Source organism: Idiotropiscis lumnitzeri, chromosome 19 (genome assembly GCF_059441095.1).
Source record: "Idiotropiscis lumnitzeri isolate Australia: NSW breed Sydney's pygmy pipehorse chromosome 19, RoL_Ilum_1.0, whole genome shotgun sequence".
NCBI lineage: Eukaryota > Metazoa > Chordata > Actinopteri > Syngnathiformes > Syngnathidae > Idiotropiscis > Idiotropiscis lumnitzeri.
In genome coordinates this window covers 12235187-12257539 of record NC_142409.1, presented here as the reverse complement: position 1 = coordinate 12257539, position 22353 = coordinate 12235187, and the positions used below count along the sequence as shown (strand labels likewise).

The 22353-nt window shown below is 44.7% G+C and overlaps 3 protein-coding genes across 3 annotated transcripts; 1 reads left to right on the top strand and 2 right to left on the bottom strand.

Moving 5' to 3' along the window:
- Positions 1-117: 117 nt before the first annotated feature.
- tnfsf10 (TNF superfamily member 10) lies at positions 118-7941 on the bottom strand. Its single transcript, XM_088283536.1, has 6 exons — positions 7692-7941; positions 6005-6130; positions 3522-3567; positions 3164-3286; positions 1977-2245; positions 118-1738 (listed from the first exon to the last, which is right to left on the bottom strand). Exons 1-6 carry the CDS (start codon positions 7797-7799, stop codon positions 1529-1531), a joined length of 882 nt encoding a protein of 293 aa, XP_088139662.1. The 5' UTR covers positions 7800-7941; the 3' UTR covers positions 118-1528.
- A 5470-nt stretch (positions 7942-13411) lies between these two features.
- On the bottom strand, positions 13412-18613 carry LOC148318631 (neutral cholesterol ester hydrolase 1-like). The gene is made up of 5 exons (XM_088283037.1): positions 18374-18613; positions 17353-17575; positions 16815-16884; positions 16218-16389; positions 13412-16115 (listed from the first exon to the last, which is right to left on the bottom strand). Exons 1-5 carry the CDS (start codon positions 18506-18508, stop codon positions 15495-15497), a joined length of 1221 nt encoding a protein of 406 aa, XP_088139163.1. The 5' UTR covers positions 18509-18613; the 3' UTR covers positions 13412-15494.
- Positions 18614-19743: 1130 nt separating this feature from the next.
- Positions 19744-22268, top strand: eif1axb (eukaryotic translation initiation factor 1A X-linked b). The gene is made up of 7 exons (XM_088282988.1): positions 19744-19928; positions 20516-20599; positions 20827-20930; positions 21038-21088; positions 21169-21250; positions 21682-21773; positions 21889-22268. The coding sequence occupies exons 1-7, from the start codon at positions 19913-19915 to the stop codon at positions 21892-21894; spliced, it is 435 nt and encodes a 144-aa protein (XP_088139114.1). The 5' UTR covers positions 19744-19912; the 3' UTR covers positions 21895-22268.
- The last annotated feature ends 85 nt before the right edge of the window (positions 22269-22353 follow it).

The following is a 22353-nucleotide window of genomic DNA, read 5'->3' as shown; positions in this document are numbered from 1 at the left end:
GTCCACAGGTGGCAGCACAAAGCATATTGACGATTAAGCAAGTCCGTTTGGAAACAACGTCCTCTAACACGAGACAAAAAAAAACAAAAGTGGTGACAATTTGTTATAAATGTACAAACTCTTTATTGCACATATTTACAGATCAAACATATTTACATTCACGTTTTATTTACAACTGAGAAGCAATCTTCTCTTCCCTTTATTATTGAACTCCACAAGTAACGGCGTTTGCAGTTGGCTTAAATGACACAAGATAGCAGCCAAGAGCAACTTTGGTCCAAGTGAAGCGCCTCAACTCACGTCAAGCGGTTTGTCGAGCACCAAGATGCCACCAAATGGTGCGAACGCAAAGTTGTTCAGCAAACTAGGGCATTTCCAGAAGCTGAATGGCAAAAATGTTTTACGACTCAACACCAGCAATGATCTTTTAAAAAACGACTCACTGCAATGCTGCGTTCAGGAACGTGGGGCGTTTGGCCATTCATATACAGTGGATAAGATTCAACACGCATTTCGCGGCTACATATGAAGACATGAACAAAACACAAACGTGGTCAAATGCTAACATCTTTACGTACACGCCGATGAACCCTGGAAGTTTTGACGACCAACTTTTCTCGAATGCAGCAACGTTCGCAATTTGAAGTGCACATAGAAAGGACACAATTCCTCATTTCTTATGGCGTCGATCAGCTAATGGATGTGAAACCATCAACAAATGGACGGCCCGGGGAAGGCAAATCATTGACACATTTACGTATACCACATGAAACAAGTTTTTTTTCCCGCCACTAAAAGGCAGAATACCCTTGAACAAATAAACAATTTGAAGTGCTTTGTCACAAACAGCTCAATAAAAATGACTGTCACATGAGCGCTTGTTTACAGTACGAAAAGGAAAGGCTACATTAGTTTCCAGCGAGTAGTCGCTCTCGACTAACTACCACTTATGGAAATTGGAGCGTTTATTACAAATCCTGAATATTTCCACGTACTAGTACACGTTGTCCTCAATAGAAAGACTCTGAAGTGGACTTGTAGAATGACTGTCTTGCTCGTTACATTAATTTTACCCACTGGTGTATGACATTTTTCAATGCAATTTATTAGTTTACAAGATTAATAGTCAGGCAAAAATGGTGCTTAATTTTTATACTGCGGAGGACAAAGAACGCACTAGTACATGGATCTTAAGGGGGATATTAAGAACATTGAATAATAAATGCTCAAACAATTTTTGGAATATTGTACTGGTCTTTAGTGTGTTGTGAGTTGAAGCCACCTAGTGGCCGAGTTGGGTGTTTTTTTTTTAATTTATTTATTTAATTAATTAATTAATTATTTTGCAATTTAAAGAGAAGTTTGCGAATCGTTGTGTCCATCACCACCTCACCTCCTGCCGTCCGTCACTTGACGCCGCTCCCACCTTTGTCCTTCGCTCGAAACGTCTTTGCGTTTGATGTCCACCAAGTTTTGCTCAACAGGTTCCTCCGCGTGCCTTTAAAGTGCAACAGCGCCCCCTTGTGGTCTAGCTGATGAGAAAGGCACCGAAGAAGCTGCTCTTCTCGTCCATGTCCACAGCGGAGGCGTTGGTCACGGTGACAAAGAGGCGGTCCCCGGGGCTCAGGGAGAAGAGCCCCCCCTGGTGGGCCGAGTGCAGCGAGAATTGGGAGTCCCGGGACCAGCAGGAGGTCCTGCTGGTCTTCATCAGCAGGATGGGAACCGGGTAGGTGCTCACCTGCGACACGAGGGACAAAAAAGTTCATCGACTTTGTCCACAAATGACATTTGTGTTTTTTTTTTGCTCAAGCGTGTCTTTGCTGATGTGCACATCTTACACCAACAACATGGCTACGCTACAAGACAGATATTGCTAATTTTGTGATCTTTTTAAACCTGGAATATTATATTTGTTCATGATTGAAAAAAGAGTGAAGGTTAAGCTTGGTGTGGAAAATGCACAAGAGCGCCCTCACTTTCTTGTAGATGTACTGCAGCAGAGGCCTTCCTCTGTCCTCGCCGCCGCCGCCGCCGTCGTCGTCGTCCTGGGCGTCCTCGTCCAGTGGGCGGCTGTGCCTGAAGTAGGTCTGGGCGTAGACGTAGTAGAGGCCGGGCCGCGGGACCACCAGCTCGCCGTCCACCAGCTGGACGTCCTGCAGGAATGCCAAACCCTTCTCGCCTTCCCACCACGAAATCTTCTGGCCGTGAACGCGTCGGCTGGCCGCGGTTGCGCCTGAGGAGGAGACTGAACACGCCGACAAATCAGCTACAAACACATTGACAACAGTTAACGCAAGAGTTTTCTCAAATTTCTTTATTAAACAACGAAATCTCACGTCCACAAACATCACCAAAAGTAGGAACGGTCGCTTTGCAGACGTGCCGCAACCAACAAAAACTGCAAGGACTTGACACGTGCCTAAAAAGGTTGTAATTGCTGCAAGATGCCACAAGATGGCAGGAAAGCATTCATGATCTCTTAGTGGTCATTTTGTGGCATCTTGCCACCAAGGAACTATGTTGACCCAAACTGAGGAGCTTCATTTATATAAACGTAGTGCTTTAACGCCATCTTGTGGCATCTTTGGGCAGTTACTAACCTTTGTAAAGAGCTTATTAAATATTGTATTTGAGTAAATAATTGAATATGATTATATTATAATGCGCATAGGATGAAATTATTCAAATAAGTTTTCTATGCATGTTTGAAGTGTTTGTTTAAAAGAGCAAACGTGTCTCTCGAGCCCTCAGCTGCGGGTAAACAAATCGTCTGATGGGTGACATTTAATTTTGTGATGCGTGACATTTGATTCTCTCGTACACGAAGCAGGTTGGGCAACAATTTTGCGGGTCGCACCAGACGCCGCTAAGCTTTTCATTGCTTGGTTTTGATGACAGTTGTGGGAATATGCAAAGCCGGCTTACTATTGTTCAAGTCGATAATTTATTGTTGACTTTACAATTCCAACAAGCGGCTGCTGAAGTATGTGGACCGAATTGAAAATGTCAAAACATCTGCGGCGTGGCCATCGGACACATGTTCCGACATTTACGATTCTTTGAAGTCGTGATTGTTGTCTGTTGCTGTGAAAGTGAAACTTTGCCGTTGCGACTTCAGCAAAGTACGATCGCGTCACGTCGCGTCGCGTCGCCGCCATCTTACCAACTCCTCCCCCTCCTCCTTCCAGTTTGGGCGCGAAGCTTCCGGTGACGTGAGCGGCGACTTTGGGCCGCGGCGACGTGCCGTCCTCTGGCACCAGGGAGGGCAGAACCCGAGATACTTCATCTGAACAGGAAGTGGCCCAACCGTGAGTCAAACAACAGCAATGCTCGCCATTCAACGGTGCTATTGTTCTCATAAAGAATAACTCACCCAACTGCACGTCTATTCTGTCCAATGAAACTTTTTTTTTTATTTAAAATTTTAGTAATTGCAATTTGCGCTGGGCAGTGCATCATCCACTCTTATATCAGTTCTGTGTCATAACATAAAATTCCCAACACTTGCTTGGAGGCCTCACCTTTGACCGCTGACGAGATCTGCTTCTGGTAGCGCTGCGACAACGACTGCGCCGCAACAAAAACAAAAACACGCACATCAGAGCGCAGTCGAGTTTTGTGTTTCACTCGTGTCATCCAAATTGAGGAAAAAAAGCACAAGAACCGGCCAAGATCCAGAAGCGCCGTAATAGAAAAAAGTCGCATTCGCCCCTTTCCCGTCGGCCTTCGGCGGAGAGATACCCGATGGAATGCGGCACGTTGCGATTATTGAAAACCGCAAAAGTTTACAAGCACGCAAACATGTCTTCGAAATCATCTGGAAGAGTTCAAATTGCCAAATTAGTTCAAAACAGGATAAAAACATCAAACGTGATGCCAAGCGAAATAAAACATCATATTCACCAGAGACGCTTGCAAGCAGTGTTGCCACGGTTACTTTGAAAACGGAATCAAAGATTACTTGACTTTAAAAGTAACTGAGTTAGGTTACAAATTATTAATATTATCATTATTATTATTATTCACATTCATGTATTTTTAGGTGAGACTTTTTATCCAATCAGAATTCAGCTTGCTTGTGTTTCCGGGCAGATTTCATAGCATTCGTCCGAGGCTTTTCTAGCTACTCTGTGGGAACGACGGCGAGCCCCTGAAAAAAAAAAAAAACAAGGACCGCGCCTCAAGAAAAGGCTCATTGTGCACGGCAATTCAGTGAAATCAAAGTCGATATGCAGACCTGGCACGAGTGTAAGATTAAGTTAAAGAAGACATCTGCCGTCACATCCGAGAAGAAAGTTAGGGACGCAAAGTGGATCAAGTTGGATCAAGTGCGGCCGCATTTAAAATCTGCTCTTCATTTTCAAAATGATTCCGCTCGATTCATTTCCTTCCATTTGTTGCATCGGAAGTGGACTTGATGGCCGCCATGGAAAGTAGCCCCGCCCCCTCATGAATATGAATATGAAAATAAAGACGGGTCGTTGAGTCCCCACCACACGACTTTGAAAAAAATAAATAAAGACTAATCAAGTCCACATCTTGTCTGGATTCAATTTCAAATCAGTCTTTCGATGCTTCAGGGCATTTATTTGTTTGTTAATAACGTTGCTTAATCCCCCCCCCCCCAAAAAAAAAAAAACAACAAAAAAAATCGAAACAATGCAATGTATTCATTATTCCCAATGATGGATTAGATCCCAAGTTGAAAAGTAACGAATGTCCGGCAAGTTTTAAATCGCTCCGCATGTGCTTCGTCTCCTTTCAACAAATAACAATCAATAACTTTTATCGGCGGCCTTCGATTGCTCCACCGGGAGGCGTAGAAATGTCTTTTTATTTCTTCATTTATGGGATGAGAACTTCCTGCGTTGGTGGTGGCACAAGCCTGCTCTCTTATTGTGTGTGTGTGTGTGTGTGTGTGCGTGTGCAGGTGCACGCATTCCAGTGGCGATTAAAGCGGACAGGATCACATCACACACACGCACACGTCAATGACTTCATTGTGTGTCAACATCGTTTTTTTGGGGGGGGGGGTTTTCAACTCCCATGCTAATCGTACAGCGATTCGGATGCCCCAGGAAGGAAATATGAAAGTTTTTTTTGTTTGTTTGTTTTTTTGGACCTGCAAGTCGATTTTTATTCCCGTCTTGGCTTGCTTTACGGAACTCTTCGAAATTTTGGCCTTGACAAAATTGGAAGACGAGTGGAAGTTGTTTTTCAAATTTTACTTGCGGTTAGGAACTTTCTTTTTTATTGAGGGGGGGCAAGAGAATATTAGCAATGATAAAATCAAACATTTGAGCGGTTGCTATGCTAACGTTTAGCAAGATGACAATCTGAGGAGAGAAAGCTCAGCGGCGATGGATGAGCATTTTGAATCACGTTGCCGACACGTCATCGTCGTCGACGACGATGACGACGATGTCGACTTCCACAAAGTAACGATGTTTAAACGTCAGCGATCGCGCCTTGAAAACGATCATCCAGCTGACTTTTGATTGACAGCCGTCACGCTATCGGTGACGCAACGTCTTTGCGTCGTGCCTGCGTTTGACATTGCTGCAAATGTCTCCGCTTTGCGACCAAACGAGCTCGTGAAAATATTCCAAACAGCTCTGACTTTGATGCGGTGCAGATGTGCCAGCGTCATTCTAAACATATTACAATTAGGATCTTTATTGTCGTCGAGCAGCGTGGAACAAAACTGGGTGTCAAGTTAAAAGGCGCCACGTGATCTTTAAAAGTTGGATCGACTCGATGTGACACGGACAATCGTTTCCGTTGGCTGATTGGCGGCGTCTCGCGTCACGTTGCCGTTAAGCGAGTGGACTTTGGTCAGACGATGAAAAGACTATCTTCCATTTTATGGACTTTTATTTTTTTCAAATTTCTATCTGTTTTTTTATGATGAACAGAAGTTTATTGTGCGAGCGAAAAATATGGAAAATATCACAGTTGTGCCTCGGCAGCGGTTTGCGTGCGTGCGTGCGTGCGTGCGTCTTACCTTCTCGATGAGTTGGTGGAGTTGCTGCGTGACCTGCCAGCACGGATCATCTCGTACCGCCGACATGCTCTGCGTATCCCAACCTTTCAGACACGACACGCTGCTCCTGGAGAACGTCTCCTTCAGCTGCGCACGCGGAGACCAGCGTCGGCACGGCAACGAGAAGACAACGACACAAAGGTGAGCAGGACCACTCGTTTTGAGGTAAGACTAAACTAAAACATTTTTGTACAATACAAGCAGCAAACGATGACCTCGTCGCCAACCAATCGCGAGGCACATATAAACAAACACGCAATTAATTTGCGACAAATATTTTGTTGAGCTATCTTTGCCAGTGACGCACAGCGACAACAAACCTGAGCGGTAACGTAATCGAATTCAGAAAATATGCGTTTGCGTTCAACAAAAGCAGGCCCACATATCCCAGCCACTCAGATCGCCATTCTTTCAGGATAAATACTTTTATTGTTTGCTGCTGTGCCGTGAGATTGAGGACAATAAAAGATGCTATGTTCGAATAATTCTAATAAGAATACGTTCGCTTTGGCGCCGCTCATGAGTATCCATTATTCTGTATTTTACATGACTCACTGATTCAACTTGACTTTGTTGGACTTGAGCCAAAAGGCGCGCATGCACAGTTATAAAAAAAAAACAAACAAAAAAAAAAAACAACAACTTCCAGATTGCTCGCAGGAGCTCAAAACAACTTGAACTTTTTCTGGAGCGTTTTTGTGTTCTCACTTAAGCGTTCGACGTCTTTGTAATAAACACATGTGGCAACAGTATGAACAGTGAACGTAAGTCAACTGGTGTAAATACAAAATAAGACTGGTCGCAGAAGAAGTGCTGCTTTCATTATCTGTACTAGAGTAAAAGCAAGAGAAAAAAAAAGAGGAGTTTAATTGTGTCATTGTCGAGTACTCGTTACTTCCAAAAATAATGAAGAACAAAAAAAGCCTGACAGGTCGCCAGCGAGCATGCGGATGCTCAACTTTTCTTCGGCACTCACTGACTCACTGACTCACTCAGTTACTTGTTCATCCGCTCACTCTTGTCTTTCACTCAGTAACTCACTCACTGACTGATTTTTTTCACTCACTCACTCGGCCACCTGCTCATTATGACTGACTGAATCAGTCGGTTACATCCTAACCTACTCAATTACTCACTTAGTTGCTGAATGACTGAGTGAATAATTCACACACTCACTCTCCCGCCTCACGAACTGACGTGCTTATTAACTCACTAACTTAGTGACTTAGTCAGTTACTTTCTAACGCACAAATACTCATTTATTCACTCACTTACGAACTCATTTACATATTTACCCACTGACTTACATAATTGACCTGCTCACCACTTCACCTACTTACGCACTCTCATTCACTTATCTTTCTTGTTTACTTGCATATTATTTTACTCACCTATTTATTCACTCACCCAATTACTGACTCGTTTACTTGCATTCATACTTCGTTACATTGTTATTCACTCACTCACCTACTTACTCGGTCACTCACTTATTTACTTACTTGTTTATGGAGTCCCTTCGCCTACTTATTGACTCACTTTTTTTTTGTTTTACTTCCTCGCTCATTGACTTCTCTATTGACTCGGCACACACGACTCGCTCGCTCGCAGCTTCCTCGATTGACGGCGGGAGAGATTTGCGGCGACTTACGGCGTTGAGCGACGTGCTGAAGTGCAACACGGTGACGGCGACGAGGACGGCTTGCAGCAGGACGGCCAGCAGCAGCACGACACCGAACTGCGGAGCGGAGCCCGTCATGGCGACAGAGCGCCGCCCGGTACGCGGCCACCGACTTGCAGCACGCGAGCGCGAACAATGGCCGAGGAGGAGTGACGAAAGGGAGGAGGAGAAAGTTGACGACGACGACGACGACGACGACGAGGAGGTTCGGGGGAGGCTCCGCAGCTGTATCCGAACCTCCTCAACCCTCCCCGCCGGCCGGGGGAGGATCCTGCACATTGTTGCCTTTGTGTGCTACGAAAACCTTTTTTTTTTTAACTTAATTTTAACTTCATTCCCTCATACTAAAATTGAAGCTCAAGTTCCTCTCAACGTGGATTATTTTCTCTTCAAGAGGTGTGATGCTAGCATGTAACACAGTGACGTCATCAAATACGTGACGGAGAGCTGGGCACTTGACCCTTTTGTCGGCCCCCCGACCCCGTTCCAGCAATTTTTGCCATTCGCCCATTTCGTGAGTTTGTATATCACACGCCCGAGGGCCGATTTGTGGGCCGGACTAATATCAACCTCCGGTCTTTGTTAACCTTTTTTTAAAATTTGTCATACACACATTTTTTTTTTAATAACAGGTGAGCAGCTAGCTAGAGCGCGGCCATGGAGCCCCTTGGGAGATAATTGGATGGAAATTGCTGATTATCTGAATGCTTTGACGTGTGAAAAGCCAGCAAAGGTCAAAGTTGTCCGTGCGGTGTGAATATCAAGTGTCGGGCTGTTAATTTGTGAGGAGGGAAAAGCAAACAGACGCCGACGCGTTGCTTGTGTGGCGTTGAAATGCTAACTCGCTCTAAAGAGCCGTAGAATACAAGGAAACGCGCCGTTTGAATGTTCACCAACTGCGTCAAACAAGATAAGTTGGTCGGGAGCATGAGTTCAAAGAATATAAAACAAAAGAATGAAAAAGCCGTAAAGTCCAAAGTACACGTGTTGCTTTCATTGCCTGCTGTTAGCACGTTCCTCTTATTATTGCCCCGCTGTGCCGACGCAGTCAAGATGGACTATAAACACGAGCGCGCACAAAGAAACACAAGGCTAACATGCGAGCTTTGACGGACATTTTTCTTTTCTTGGCTCTACGCGCAATCGCTGGACTTCCTGTGTGGCGTTCGGGGAAAAAGCCTCACTTAAGAAACGCAGGAAGACAATGAAAGTCCGACGTTTACGAGTGGACAGTTTCTGTCTCCCCCCCCCCTCCCCTCCTGGCGTAACTGGTTTCAACTCCCACTGCGCCCATGTGTGTGTCCGTTTTACAACTTTATTGAGTCTGCATCAGAACCGGAAGATCCCCGGCGAGCCCCGCGATGGCCAGCCTGCCGCTGGCGGCGTCCTGTTGCACATCGGGAACGTCGCGGCCTATAAATGGATGCCGCTGGTTGGCTGGCGGCCACATGAGGAACACCGACATCTGGCCTCAATCTGTATCGCAGATTGCCTCGCAGGCCCGTGGGAGACACTCAACGCTGAAGTTACACTCCAGCGCTATGCCGAAGAGGCCTGCTGGGGGCAAGCGTGTGTGTGTGTGTGGGTGTGTGTGTGTGCGCGCACGCGTGGAGGTCATGGTCGTCCATGACGACATCCTCTCTCACTGCTGACTCACCAAAAAAACGTCTGGACGAACCTTTTTTAAAGTAGTTAAAAAGTCATATGTTAACAATTTTCTCAAACATACAAATGCATACATGTACATTTATACATATATTAGTACGAAAACACACACACACACACACACGTAAGCGCTGTATGGCGGCAATGAACTCAACTCCCTTGACAACAAGCAGCGATTTGGCGAAGTGAACATTTTTGGGTTCAAACAATATTACTAATATATTAATACTATTTAAAACAACCGTGCACTGTCGTATATTCTTTGTCCTCTGCAAGGAGCTGAGCCAATTATATTGCACAAACATCCACGTACAGGACCGAATGTAAAGAAAAATCGGACTTTCTTTCCTTAAAACTCCATCTTTTCAAACATGTGTGCCTTTACTCTCTCGGTTAATTGTGATTAGTCTGTGCAGCATCTGTTTTTGTTTTTGTTGAAACCTTAGAAAGCGGTTAGCAAGCGATGCACACGCACAGATGAAGATGTCAAAGATGCTAAAACTTCTTGTGGCCAAGATGGGTTATTAGAAGTAGGTGCTGAGTACAAAGAGAAAACAATAATGTCAGACTTGACAGAAATGAGTTGCAAAACAAAAGAAAACAAAACAACTTCATTGGGTCTTTACTGGGACGAGCTGACGTGTTGACAGGTTAAAGTTTTGGTCTCTACTGGCTACAAAAACAATGAAAGAATCCAACCGCGGACATTAGCTGATAAATGTTCCTTTCTTGTCGACTTGCCAAAGTCGACGCCCTCCCGACAATATCTCACACGCACGCACACGCAAACACGCACACTCACCATAGTGTTGGTCACGTGGGCACGCCAAAAAAGCTGACAGAAGACCAACCACAACGTAACAAAACTTTTGGGGACTTTCCAAGAATTTTTTTTCTTGCCTGTGCTTGCTTTTCTCAACTTTGTTTTTTTGCTCTCGAGATGACAACTTTTGCCGCGTTCGTGTCTGTGTTGTTTAATTTCAATTGAGCAATGTGGACTAAAGTTCCCAGGCAAACATGAGTGAACAATTAAGGCTTTTGATGAGACAGATAACAAATTGAAAGTATGCCAAGTACATTTGTGTGTGCGTGTGCGTGTGTGTGCGCGCGCGTGAATGTGGATTGCGTGACTGCGTGAAGGCAGGTCACATGATCACATGGAAGCATCAACACGTCACACATGACATGTTGTCCCTTTGAGAAGTTACCACTGGTAAAAAAAAATAAAAACACGACAAGTTACCAGCTGTTCGCGGGCCGGCACCGACAGAATTTAATTTTTTTTTATTTTTTTTTAAGCGTCTGCCAATCATCCCAAACGTAACCAATCAATTGATTACATTCCGAAGGATAATATAAATATTGCCGAGTGTCAGGGTTGAAAATGGTTATATCACGTGACCAGCCGTAATCATGATTACGTCACCAGACTTGCTGGAAATGTGCCCGGCTGCAACCAATCGGAGTCCAGCTTTTCCTTCTAAAGTTGATTCGCAAGTTGAAGTAAATAGAATCAGCCAAAACGTGAAACAAGAAGCAGTAAACAGAAAGAAATGCAAACAATGACCGAACGTGCAGCTGATGAGCAGCCATGACTTCCGAAGATGAAGCTATTTGGTCAAGAGAAGATCCTTTCCATCGTTCTTGTGGTGCTGTCCTCCAGAGCGACGTTGCGGAAGGTTTGTCCTCAAAAACCGTCAATCCAGCAAACCTGTTGAATCATTTGAACAAGTTGACACCCAAGTGGAAAGCAGGAAAAATGCGAGCAGACTTTACACAAGCTGCCCACATAAACGGGAGCAGTTTAGCCGCTGCTAGCTATCCGGCAGCCATCAATCGTGCCATCTTTTCATTTAAACTTAATTTGTCTGCAGCTATCCTACTAGTTTTTTTGATTAAGTAGATATTTTCAAGAAAACACTTTTCAATTTTAAGAGGAATCGAGTTGTTTTTGTTTTAAAAAGTAAAAAAAAAAATATCCATATTTCAAAAAACATTTTTGAGAATTAAAGACAAACAATGTGATTTTGGAAGGAATTTTATTTAGATGCCATTTTTATCGGGAAAAAATTGTCATTTTTGTTTAAAAAAATAACAGAAAACATCTCTCGTTAAAAACACTCTAGTGTGAATTAAAAAAAACAAAAAAAAATTTTGTACATGCATTTAGAGCAGCGTTATTTCCAAAAATTGTTTTCATTCGTGTCAGTATTAGTTTTCTGCCCAGCAGTAAACATAAGTGTGGAAACAGCGGAGCAAAGGCCTAGCCATTACCCCCCCCCCCTCCTGGTGCCCGATGCCCCCCCACGCGCCGGGCCTGTCAGGAAGAGTGAACAATGTGCCCCTTAGCGGCGGCGATAACATTCTCCCTAGAGAATTCCTCCCGGCCGCAGCTTTCTTTTCACATTCTCGCTGCTTGTTTTAACTGCCGCTGCCAGCGCCTGTGTTTTTCTTCAACCTCATCATCTGGCCTCTGATTAATGAGGAGGGGCGGTTGGGTACACAGAGAACACACACTCACACACACACACACACACACACACACACACCTTCCTCCCCACATGTGTGGCAGACATGTTTGTTTTCAATCAGTGAGAACAGTTGAATCGTGGTTGGATGTCTTGTTGCTCTTTTGCTCGTCTGCAGGTTTGGAACAAGCTCCAACAGGGCCTCGGGGGACGGCATATTCTAGCGCCCCCCCTCTCCTCCCTCTCCTCTCCTCCCGGGATCACATTCTTGTACAACGCCACCCGGACGTAATTCAGAGCAGGAATTGTCAAGTGTAAATCAAATCGGAAGCTGTCCAGAAGAGGGAAGGGGGTGTGGGGGGGGGATTAAAAACGACTATCATGAACGACTTGTAACGCCATGAAACATCAATCACAATGTGAATGATGATGGTGGCAAAATGTTCAACTCGTGAGCGCCGTCGCTGTGATGTCAGATGGCGCATCCAATAGGAGTGGAGCCGGCGGCGTGATTTCCGAGCGCTAATAAGAGCAATAGACCAACCAGAGAGGAAAGCATCCGCGCTGCTTCCTGGCATGCTGCTTAGCAACCGCTCCCAAATCTGGGCAAGTTTGTGCCGACGTCCCACGGCCGTGAAACGCCTTGGCCTGGCCGCACACGTGTGTGCGCCTTCATCGTGCTCGGTGACAGCATGAAAAGTCTTTTTTCAAGCGGTCGTGACGCCAAGCCTCCGCCCTGAGCGCTCGTTAGCGGCCAAAACCTCAGCACAGGAAATGAGCATCAAGCTGAAAACAAATCAATAATAATGCTCAACACTACAGCATCGTCTTCACACGACGACGAGCACATGTGTCGCTTGTTAGCGCTCATGTGTCGCACACATGGCTGGAAAATGTCCTTCTGCTCGGCGCGCCAGACGACGACGGCACGAGAGGTCGGAACCCAAGTCGGTCTCGTGCCGGTGAATTGGCAGGTGAGCGAGCGTCTCGGGCATCGGCCAGCACCGAATTGAACCAAACGTGACAACGCTAACAAATTAAGACAACAAAACAACAATGATGGCATAGCCATCAAAAGAGCCAACCAGGATTAGGCCCCACAGGCCAAGGAGTTTTTTTTTTTTTTTTTAATCACACTATGCTAAAGTTGTTTTTCAAAAACTCAGTTGAACTGTGAAAAAAAGAATTCATTTATTCGTTTAGTGGATTGAAAAATCATCGATTCTCAAGAAAAAAAAAGTACTTTTTTTTTCACTGCCAGCTCGGTTAAAATTGACCTTTGACTTCATTAGACTATTTATCACACACTTTTTAATACATTTGTTAATTTAGTTTTTTCTCCCCCACATTTCTTATCTTATCTTCTCATTTTTTCAAGAAAATAATTCGCGCTTTTGACACATGAGAAAACATTTTATTTCTGTCAAGAAAAATTTGGTTTTCAAGAAAAAAAGCACAATTCCCCCCCACCAAGGTTTCTCAAAAAAAACAAGTTGTTTTTTATTTTAGTTTATTTTTTGTAAGGGTCCTTTTTCCAAAACAAGTTCCGCCCTTTGAAGAATACCGCTCATATAAGTCCCCATGTGACCGCATTAAAGAGTTGTTGTTGCGTCCTTTTGTTAAAACAATTCCAACCTCCATAAGTTTCACTTTTCAGTCAAAAGCAACAACGCGGAACAATGTTCCGAGTAATTTATTTCAAGGCGGCGACACATTGAGCCCGTCTGTGGGGAACAAAGCGCAAATGGACGCAAGCTTTGATTGGGAAACGTTTGAATGTAAAGAAGTTTGACACTTCAAAGGCCAGTTGTCGTCGTCTTCTGGTTTTTGTCGTCGTCGCCGCAAGTGCCGCCGCTGGGAGCGCTCGGGCCGCTCCATCAAGCACCAGCGCGTCCCAAAACCGCCGGCTTTTGGGTCCAAGCCGCACTCTGGCGGCTGCTTTCCAAGTGGCATGCGAAGACGGCGGATAACGAGCAGCTGCAGCTGCGCCACTGCAGCCCGCCTGACCTTGGAGCTTAACGCTAACACGCAAGTGCCAAAGCAAGTCGTCGTCCGCGCAAAATGACGATCACACCTGCCCTGAAGGACGCTCGTCTTTAACACGCCCGGCGAAGATAAACGTCTCGCTCTGAGAAATCCCGCACAAGTTGAACCCATGTTTGAAAATAACGTCAAATTAAATGGAGATGAGATCATCTAGGAGGGGCTTGTGGTGAGCACGTCTGTCTCACAATTTGCAGGTTCGCGTTTCCAATCTTGGCGGTCCTCGCATTGGACCAAAAACAGAAACATGTTGGATTCTCAACTCACTTCAACTTCGTTCCAAAGCATCTTTTGTGCTTGACCACAAAAAACAGCAAATAGGTGAGTTTCCCCGCAAATTATGCAGGACTGGTTAAAAAATAAAATTCTGACTGTCACTGAATAAGCAGCCTGCGATTGGCCGGCGACCAGTCACGGGCATCCAGAAAAAGGCACGTGTCCCTAATATTGTGGCTGAAGTGTGTTGAGCTTTTTCGTTCTCAAACAGTATTTTGGCTTTTAAATGTTTGTGTTTGTATCGTTTTACGCGTGTGTGTGCGTGAGTCAGTGTATGTCCACAAATGTTAGTTTGGACCTGTTTGCGTGTATATGGGGTGTGTATGTGCGCGTGTGTGTGTGTTTGTGGGCACGCGTGTGCGAGTCTTTTTACGGGCATGTATGCGAACATCTACAGTACAGTGTATGTTTGTGTGTGCGTTTGGGCCTTAAGATGTGTGCACTAGGTGTGTGTGTGTGTGTGTTTGCGGCGGCCATTTTTAGTGTGCTCATGTGGAAGCGTGCGTGCGTGTGAAAGCCCACTCCCTCGCTCATTGTTTGGTCCGAATTTTTCCAAGTAAAAGGCCAACTTGGCTAAAAGCGGGAATGAAAAGCAGGAAGCTTCCAGTGATCAAATCCAACCAAAAAAGCGTCAGACTCTTCTTTGGCTTGTGCTTTCTTATTTCTTTTCTTTTCGGCTTAATCGCTGCCTTCTGTTCCTGGCCGCAGGTCTCCTCTGTCACTCAGAGACAGGTTTACCACCTCTCTCTATCTTTGTTCTTGTCAAGAAGCCCGAAGACGTTTGCGCTGGGGCCCATCCCCCCCCCCCGGGGAACGTTTGTGCTTTTCTACTTCCGGGCGGCAGAAACGCGAGTGACTTGGCAGCCGTTTGAGATCTTTTCAAATTACGGGCCCATAAAAATCCAGTTGACTTGACTTCTGTTCAACTGAGCTAAAATGTGCTTTGGGTTGCAGTGCCAGATAGTCTTAAAAAGGGTGAAGATTTCATTCAGTTTTCCGTTTACAAACAAAATCCAAAACATAATAACTAGCCTGCTAGCCATTATGTCATCATTCAGGCTATTGAGCCCGTTTTCTCAAATTTGAGGAAGGGTTTGTTTACTACGGAAGAGTGGAACCGTCAACCTGGCGTAGATGTTTTTTTTTTTTTGACTGGGCCATACTGTTCAAGCGTCGCTCTGACGAGTCGGTGAAGTCATTCAAATGACCGTCAATATGTTTGAACGTATTTGGGAAGTCATACGGACATTGTTTGTGCACTAATTAGAAGTTGCTAGTTTTTTTTCTCCACAGGGTGAAAATGTCTACGGCAAAGCTCACGTCAGAGGTTGTGATCCAGCCATCGTATGTAGTTGTCGACGGCGCGGCGGCCCACGGCGGACATGACAGGCAGATGCGCGAAGGACATGCACCCGTGGAAGCCGTCCTCGTAGTGGTCGGCGGTGACGCGCACGCCGGCTTGCCGCAACCTCTGCGCGTACATCAGCCCGTCGTCCCGCAGCACGTCAAACTCGCACGTCAGCACGTAAGCATCGGGCGTCTTCGCCAGAACGTCTCGCTCGGCCAGCAGAGGCGCCGCTCTCACGTCCAACAGCGCCGGCACCCGGTCCAGCAGCCCCGCCGAGCCCGTTTCCACCACCAGTGGTCGGAAGTCCTTCTTGCGCTCCGCCGGCAGCAGAGCAGTCCAGTCCAGCCGGGATCGCGCCTCAGGGCTGATGTCTGGCTGGTCCAGGGCGCTGTGATTGTTGGCCAGCAGCGCCGGTTCCAAGGACGGATCGGCACCAAGGTAGAGCAGCCAGAAGCGGGCCATGACGGGCCGGAAGAGGATGGGCACCGCCTGATTCTGCTGGTAGGACGGCGTGTGGAAGTCGAGCGCCTGCAGGACCGGGTAAATCAGCGCCTGGGCCTTGAAGCGAGCCGTCAACGTGACGTCGGAGCCGAGCTGCGGACACACACAACCGTGCTAACCACTCAACCAACGTACCACCTCACTTTTGTGTTTGTGCGTGTTTTTTTTTTATGACTGTGATGAAGTTTATTTCACCTCCTGCGCGACGGCCGCAGCCAGGTTCCCTCCCGAGCTGTCACCCGACACGCACAGTCGCTCCCGGTCCAGGCTGTAACGGTTGGCAACCTCCTGTGACAGGAAGGCCCTCGACGCCGCCAGCGCATCATGGTACTGGTCTGGGAACACCGCCTCTGGAGCCAGACGGTAGCTATGGCAACGTCATTGTTTAAAAAAAAAAGAAACAAATTAACATGAACATGAAGCAGCAATTTTTTTTTTTTTGGGGTGAATGCTGTAATGTTAGTTGATGATTCAGTAATTATCAAAGTCTAATATGAGGGCTCCCTCTAGTGGTTAAAGAAATAATCACAGAACAAATGCTTTTGTGGCTTCAACTTTTTTGTACCCGATATAGTGAATTTGTTCAACACAATACAAAAAAGTTTAGATGTATTTAATGTTTTATTTAGTTTTATTTTATTTCATATTTTATAAAGTTTTAAACACGTAAGGACAGTTATTGTTCAACTTTTCAATTAATTTAATAAGTACAGTTTTGAATTTTCATGTCAAAGATTCTAAATGCTTTCTTAGCGGTTTTATTTTTTCTTGTATTTGTTCGTTGATACTCACTCGACAGACATGACGACAGCGTCGAGCTCCTCCGCCATCTTGCGGCACAGGAGGTCATATGATCGCATCCCTGAGGAGAGGAGGAGGAGAAGTGGTCATATGATGTACATCAACTTAAGGGCGAGTTTTTTTAGTGACGTGCATTTGATACGTGGGCCTTGAACGGAACAAAATGAAATAAAAATACACAATACTTACCAGGGATGCGGATTATTTCATGTGCTAATCGCTACACAAGTATTTTGTCAGTTGAACAGCTTTGCTTTGACCAACCAATTAGAAAACAGAAAAGGTTGACAAATGTTAAAACTGATTCATAAGGCCAGCTGTGAATTCCTTGCGGACAGTAACCGCTAACTGCTGGTGATTGACAACGGTCATCCTCGTTTTTTTTATTCGTTTTAGTTACAACAGCGACCTCTGCTGTACGGTCGAGGTAAAACCATGGCCCCAAGACAACTCAGTCTAGCTGGACTCATGTGTGCGCTGACTTTGTTTTTAAACACATACACACAACAAATAAACCTGTTCTACTCACGTCCAGTTCCCAGCGCCCACCCTCCGCCGTGGAAGTACATGACCGCCCTTCTGGGCCACCGTCCTTTCGTGGCCTGGAAGATGCGAGTGGGCACGCCCCCCAGCACACCGTCACGGACCAGCACGCCGGCGCTGGGGCGAGCCTCGATCACCTCGGTCCACGACACCACCCGGTTGAGTAGGTGCGCCTGGTGGCACACGCCCAGCGCCTGGGCCACGTCGCCCTGCGGGCACAAAGCACAGGTGCCCCGGCGTCATCCTGGGGCGTTGCAGAAAAGTACACGAAAGAAATTGGGCGTGGGAGCCAGTAGGGCTGCATTCAAGCAGAACAAGTCCGGCACGTTGCACAACGGTTTTTTTTTTTTGGGTTACGCAAGTGCAGGTTAAAGGTTGCACGGCTTTGAAGGAAACTGCAGTTTTCTTGTCCAAAGGATGAACTTGCATCAATTTCCACAGAATATAGATAAAATAAGAAGTACAAGGACAGAAATGCATCCAATTAACTGGGCAACCCGAATGCCAACTATGTGGCAGGGGTCCTTGAAATATATTAAGTCATTATGTTGGATACAAATTACCCGTAGTTACGTCTCTATATGATAACAGCTTAAGTCAAACTTTATCATTGTACTTGCAGTACGATACCAGGAGAAGAATGACATGATTTTTTTTAACGGGCCAGTTATTATACTGCTATAAACCCGATTACAAATGCCGTAGGGCATATGGTCAATTAGTTCAATGTATAATACACATTTTTTAATAGTAGAGCGTTTTACATATGTATTGCATATCGACCCATTTCTAACTAAATTAATTATCCTTAATATTATCTGAAATCTAAACAAATCTGAGGGATTTTATTGCTATTTTCCTCAACAAATTTCCTACTATCCGAATAATTTAGCTGAGCTGTTTTTTTTTCTTTGTTGTTTTTTTTTCTTGTTGTGTTTGTTATTCTTCATCCTCACGTGAAACAGTAAGCAACCCTCCCCCGGTGCAGCTGTCCTGTCAGAGCTCACCGCACGCATGAAGCCCCGGATGAGCGCGTCCAGCAGCATCAGTTTCCACGGCTCGCTCACTCCGCCCGGTAGCGGCAGGTACACGTAATAGGCGACCGCCATCAGCAGCACGGCTCCGGCGAAGTGCAGCCTCATCGCTTGGCCGTGAGTGGGTACCGAGTACCGACCGGTCTCGGCTCACTCGCAAACACCCTCCCCACCCGGGTCTGCGGTTCCCTCCCCGGGTCTCAGGTTGGAGGAGACAGCTACTGAACGCCGGGCAATGACCCCGATTTCAAAATAAAAGCGACTTTGGACGTTGGCGAGGATCGCCAGGGCACGGCGACAATGGAATGTTGCGAGTTTGATCTTATTTTGAAAACGCGTTTGCGGAATTTGCGTAGGTCTTGCGTACGCCCTCTAAACGGGAAATGTAGTTCTCGGTTAACGGGTTTGCCAGATCAATGAATAGAATTAGCCGTGTCTCTTTTAAAGCCGCCCATCTTTTTTCATGACTTTTTTCAAGACACAAAAAGAGAATTAGAAAAAAAACGAACAAAAAGATGTTTTGTCACATTCCTTCTGAAAACCTGCCGAAACAGGAGAGGGACCCCTTCCCCTCTCCATCAACCATCGAGACAGACCCCCAACAGCGTCTCAACCTTCCAGCAAAGCATCGTGAACAACTGAACTAAACGAGTCTTTCACATGATTTAATTTGAACAAATGTGCCGCACTTATCTCTTTCTACCAATACTAGTCGTGGGCACTAGAGGGCAGCATGTATTCGCTGTAAATCGCTGGTAGTTAATGAGTCCGTTTCACAATATTGTAGTTATGTATTACTGTAAATCCACCCATACAGTTACATTAATTTTGAATATTAATATATTAATTATTTATTGAAATAAACTAGCACATTTTTACATGTATATTTTTTATGGAATCATTCATTTAGCCTTCATAAATAACATTAACAAACATTTATTTTATAATTGGTTGAATATAATTCTATTGATTATACATACTTACAAATGTTATCAATGCATTACATTCACATTTTTAACCTAATCTGTCAGTAAAACGTGGCACGAGAGCACAAACGCTTCCTCGCCAATTTGTTTTTTATTAATATGTTGTATACAATTGATTAACTGATTTACTGTATATAATTGGTTTAGTAACTAATCTTAATTATTAACTAAAATTAATTATGACTATACCATTAAATAATCATTTAACATAAATATTTAATATATATGTTTTACATTTTTGTTTTAGATTGCTTTGCCTCTTTAGTGGACTTTTTTTTGGTCTTTATGAAAAATGACGTTTCCAGAAAAGTTGTTTTCTAACTTAGAATGCAATAAAGTTTTTTTTAATAATTGAAACGCAATGCGCATGCGCTTACGAGACTCATCGGCATTCCTGCTAGCAGTTAGCTTGTCGCTTCTCGCTCACTCACTTGTTTCGGTTTAAACGCCTCTTGTGACATTTCTCAAGAAGTTGAGCGTTCCGTTTCTATCTACTTGAAGTGTTGGGACAGTCATTTGAGGGAATATGCCTAAAAATAAAGGTGAGGTTGGATTTGTCTTGGTGCGCACCGCGGCGACACGGACAAGACAAGCACGGAAAACGTGATAACTAGCCGCTAATGCTAGTTAGCTCCGCGGATTACAATAATGTTTGTTGTTGATGACGCTTTTTCTTTTGCTGTTTATTTTTGACGGTATTTATGTCCCGTTTTGAGGGTCGCTTAGCCGGCGAGCTCGAATGCGAACGACGGGCTTGCTTTCCTTCGCGGCTCTTGAGCTCCTTTGGAGTTTCACCACACCCGCTTTGGCCTCCACATCTCATTTACTTTCTTAATTTTTTTGTCTGTTTCACTAAAATCGTAACATGGTGCGATTTTACATCGTGTTGTGGTTTTAGATAGTGTTGTGTTATGCTGGTTTAATACTTCTCTATTTACCCAATGGGTCTGATCACTGGCTGATAGACTTTTTTTTTAGGGGGGGTCCAACTTTTCATTAATTTCTTAATAAATATAAACATATTTCTGATGGATCTCTCTTTAACAGAGGAAGTCACGAAATAACACACTTCCTCGTCAAAGTTGACATTATGTTGATTGTCCTGTGTCCCGATTGTGTACCCTTGCAGGTAAGGGAGGAAAGAATCGGCGGCGTGGAAAGAATGAAAATGAGTCTGAGAAGCGAGAGTTGGTGTTCAAAGAGGATGGACAGGGTAAGTTCTTCACAATAACATTGTCACGCATGGACATGCTATAAATGATGTAGTGGATGAGAGCTGGCTTAAAAAAATTGGTGTTCTCGCTCTCTTGACCTTTAGTAGACAACTAAATATATCTTTCTTTCTTATTAGGATTAGTCACGTCCTTAGGAGAAGAATCAGAAGCCACCTAATAATTTTCATGACTCTTTCTGCGTCTCCCCTCCCAACTGTGTTTCCAGAATACGCTCAGGTGATAAAAATGTTGGGGAACGGCCGTCTGGAGGCCATGTGCTTCGATGGCACCAAGCGGCTCTGCCACATCAGGGGAAAGCTCCGGAAAAAGGTACACACACTGACACACACGCTTGACTTAAACGCTGAGTCGGTGTCCTTGTGTGACCCCCGCGCATGGGTCATTGGGTTGAAACTTTGGTCATGTGATGTGTGCAGGTGTGGATCAACACGTCGGACATCATCCTGGTGGGCCTGAGAGATTACCAGGTGACGCTCTCCACAAGCCCGCCATTTTGTTGTTGTTATTGTTGGGGCCACTCGATTGACCGCCGTTTGTCTGGTTGCAGGACAACAAGGCCGACGTCATCCTCAAGTACAACGCAGATGAGGCTCGCAGTCTGAAAGCGTACGGCGAGCTGCCAGAGCACGGTGAGACTCATGCATGGCCCAAAGACTGACACAAAGATGCCAAGATGGCTCAATAGATGGACATAGAGAAGGCTTTGCACAACTTTCATTTTTTTTCATTCGACACTGTGGTGAAAGTTGAGTCGGCTGATGACGTCATTAACATTTTCAGGCTATAATTGAACATTTACAAAGCGATGCTTTGCAGTAATCTATGTTCACCAACAATGGGACGCTCATGCACATAATTTAGAATATTTGTGTGCGCGACGAAAAGTTAGATAATTGACTAAATGCATGTATCAATACTTGTTTCATCCGGAGGAAATTGTCACAGCAGTGATTGCATACTATATAAATATGTATGATTGATGTGCAATATCCCAAGGTAATTTATCTGTCTGATTTTATTTATTTATTTTATTTAAAAAAAAATTTTTTGCATCTTGCAGCCAAAATCAACGAGACAGACACGTTCGGTCCTGGAGACGACGACGAGATCCAGTTTGATGACATTGGCGATGACGATGAAGATATTGATGACGTAAGTTTTTATTTTATTTTATTTATTTATTTATTTTTGTTGTTTTTTTTGGAGCCGTTGTGGGTGGGTCACATCGCCTGACCTCAACTTTGTTTTTGTTTTTCTTCTCTTGCAGATCTAAAGACTTCCACATACATACACGCATGTTTATCTAACGAGGATATTTTGAGCCGACACAGCGCCATTGGGAAGAAAAAAAACTTGTTTTATAGAATCCCATGTATAAATTGTCAAGTCTGTTTCCATTTCCATCGGTAGACATGTTCGTTGTATGTGGACATGATGGAAACAAAGCCCACATCATTTTCTGTTCCCACTGAAAACCAGTTCAACATTTTTCTTCTTCTTGCTTTCTTCCTGCGTTTCTTTGGAGGAGCGTGACTGCGAAAACATTAAGTCCTTTTAAAAAGTGTATTTATATTGATTTCACGTCTGGTGGAATTTAAGAAGAATTTCAGAATCTTTGGATTCACCAATAAACACAAACCATTTTTCCTTTCATTTTTCTTTTGTCTTTCTCTCGCGTGCCGTCTTTGTTTGCGTCATGTTTGCTGTGACTTAAGGGTGTGTTCCAAAGATG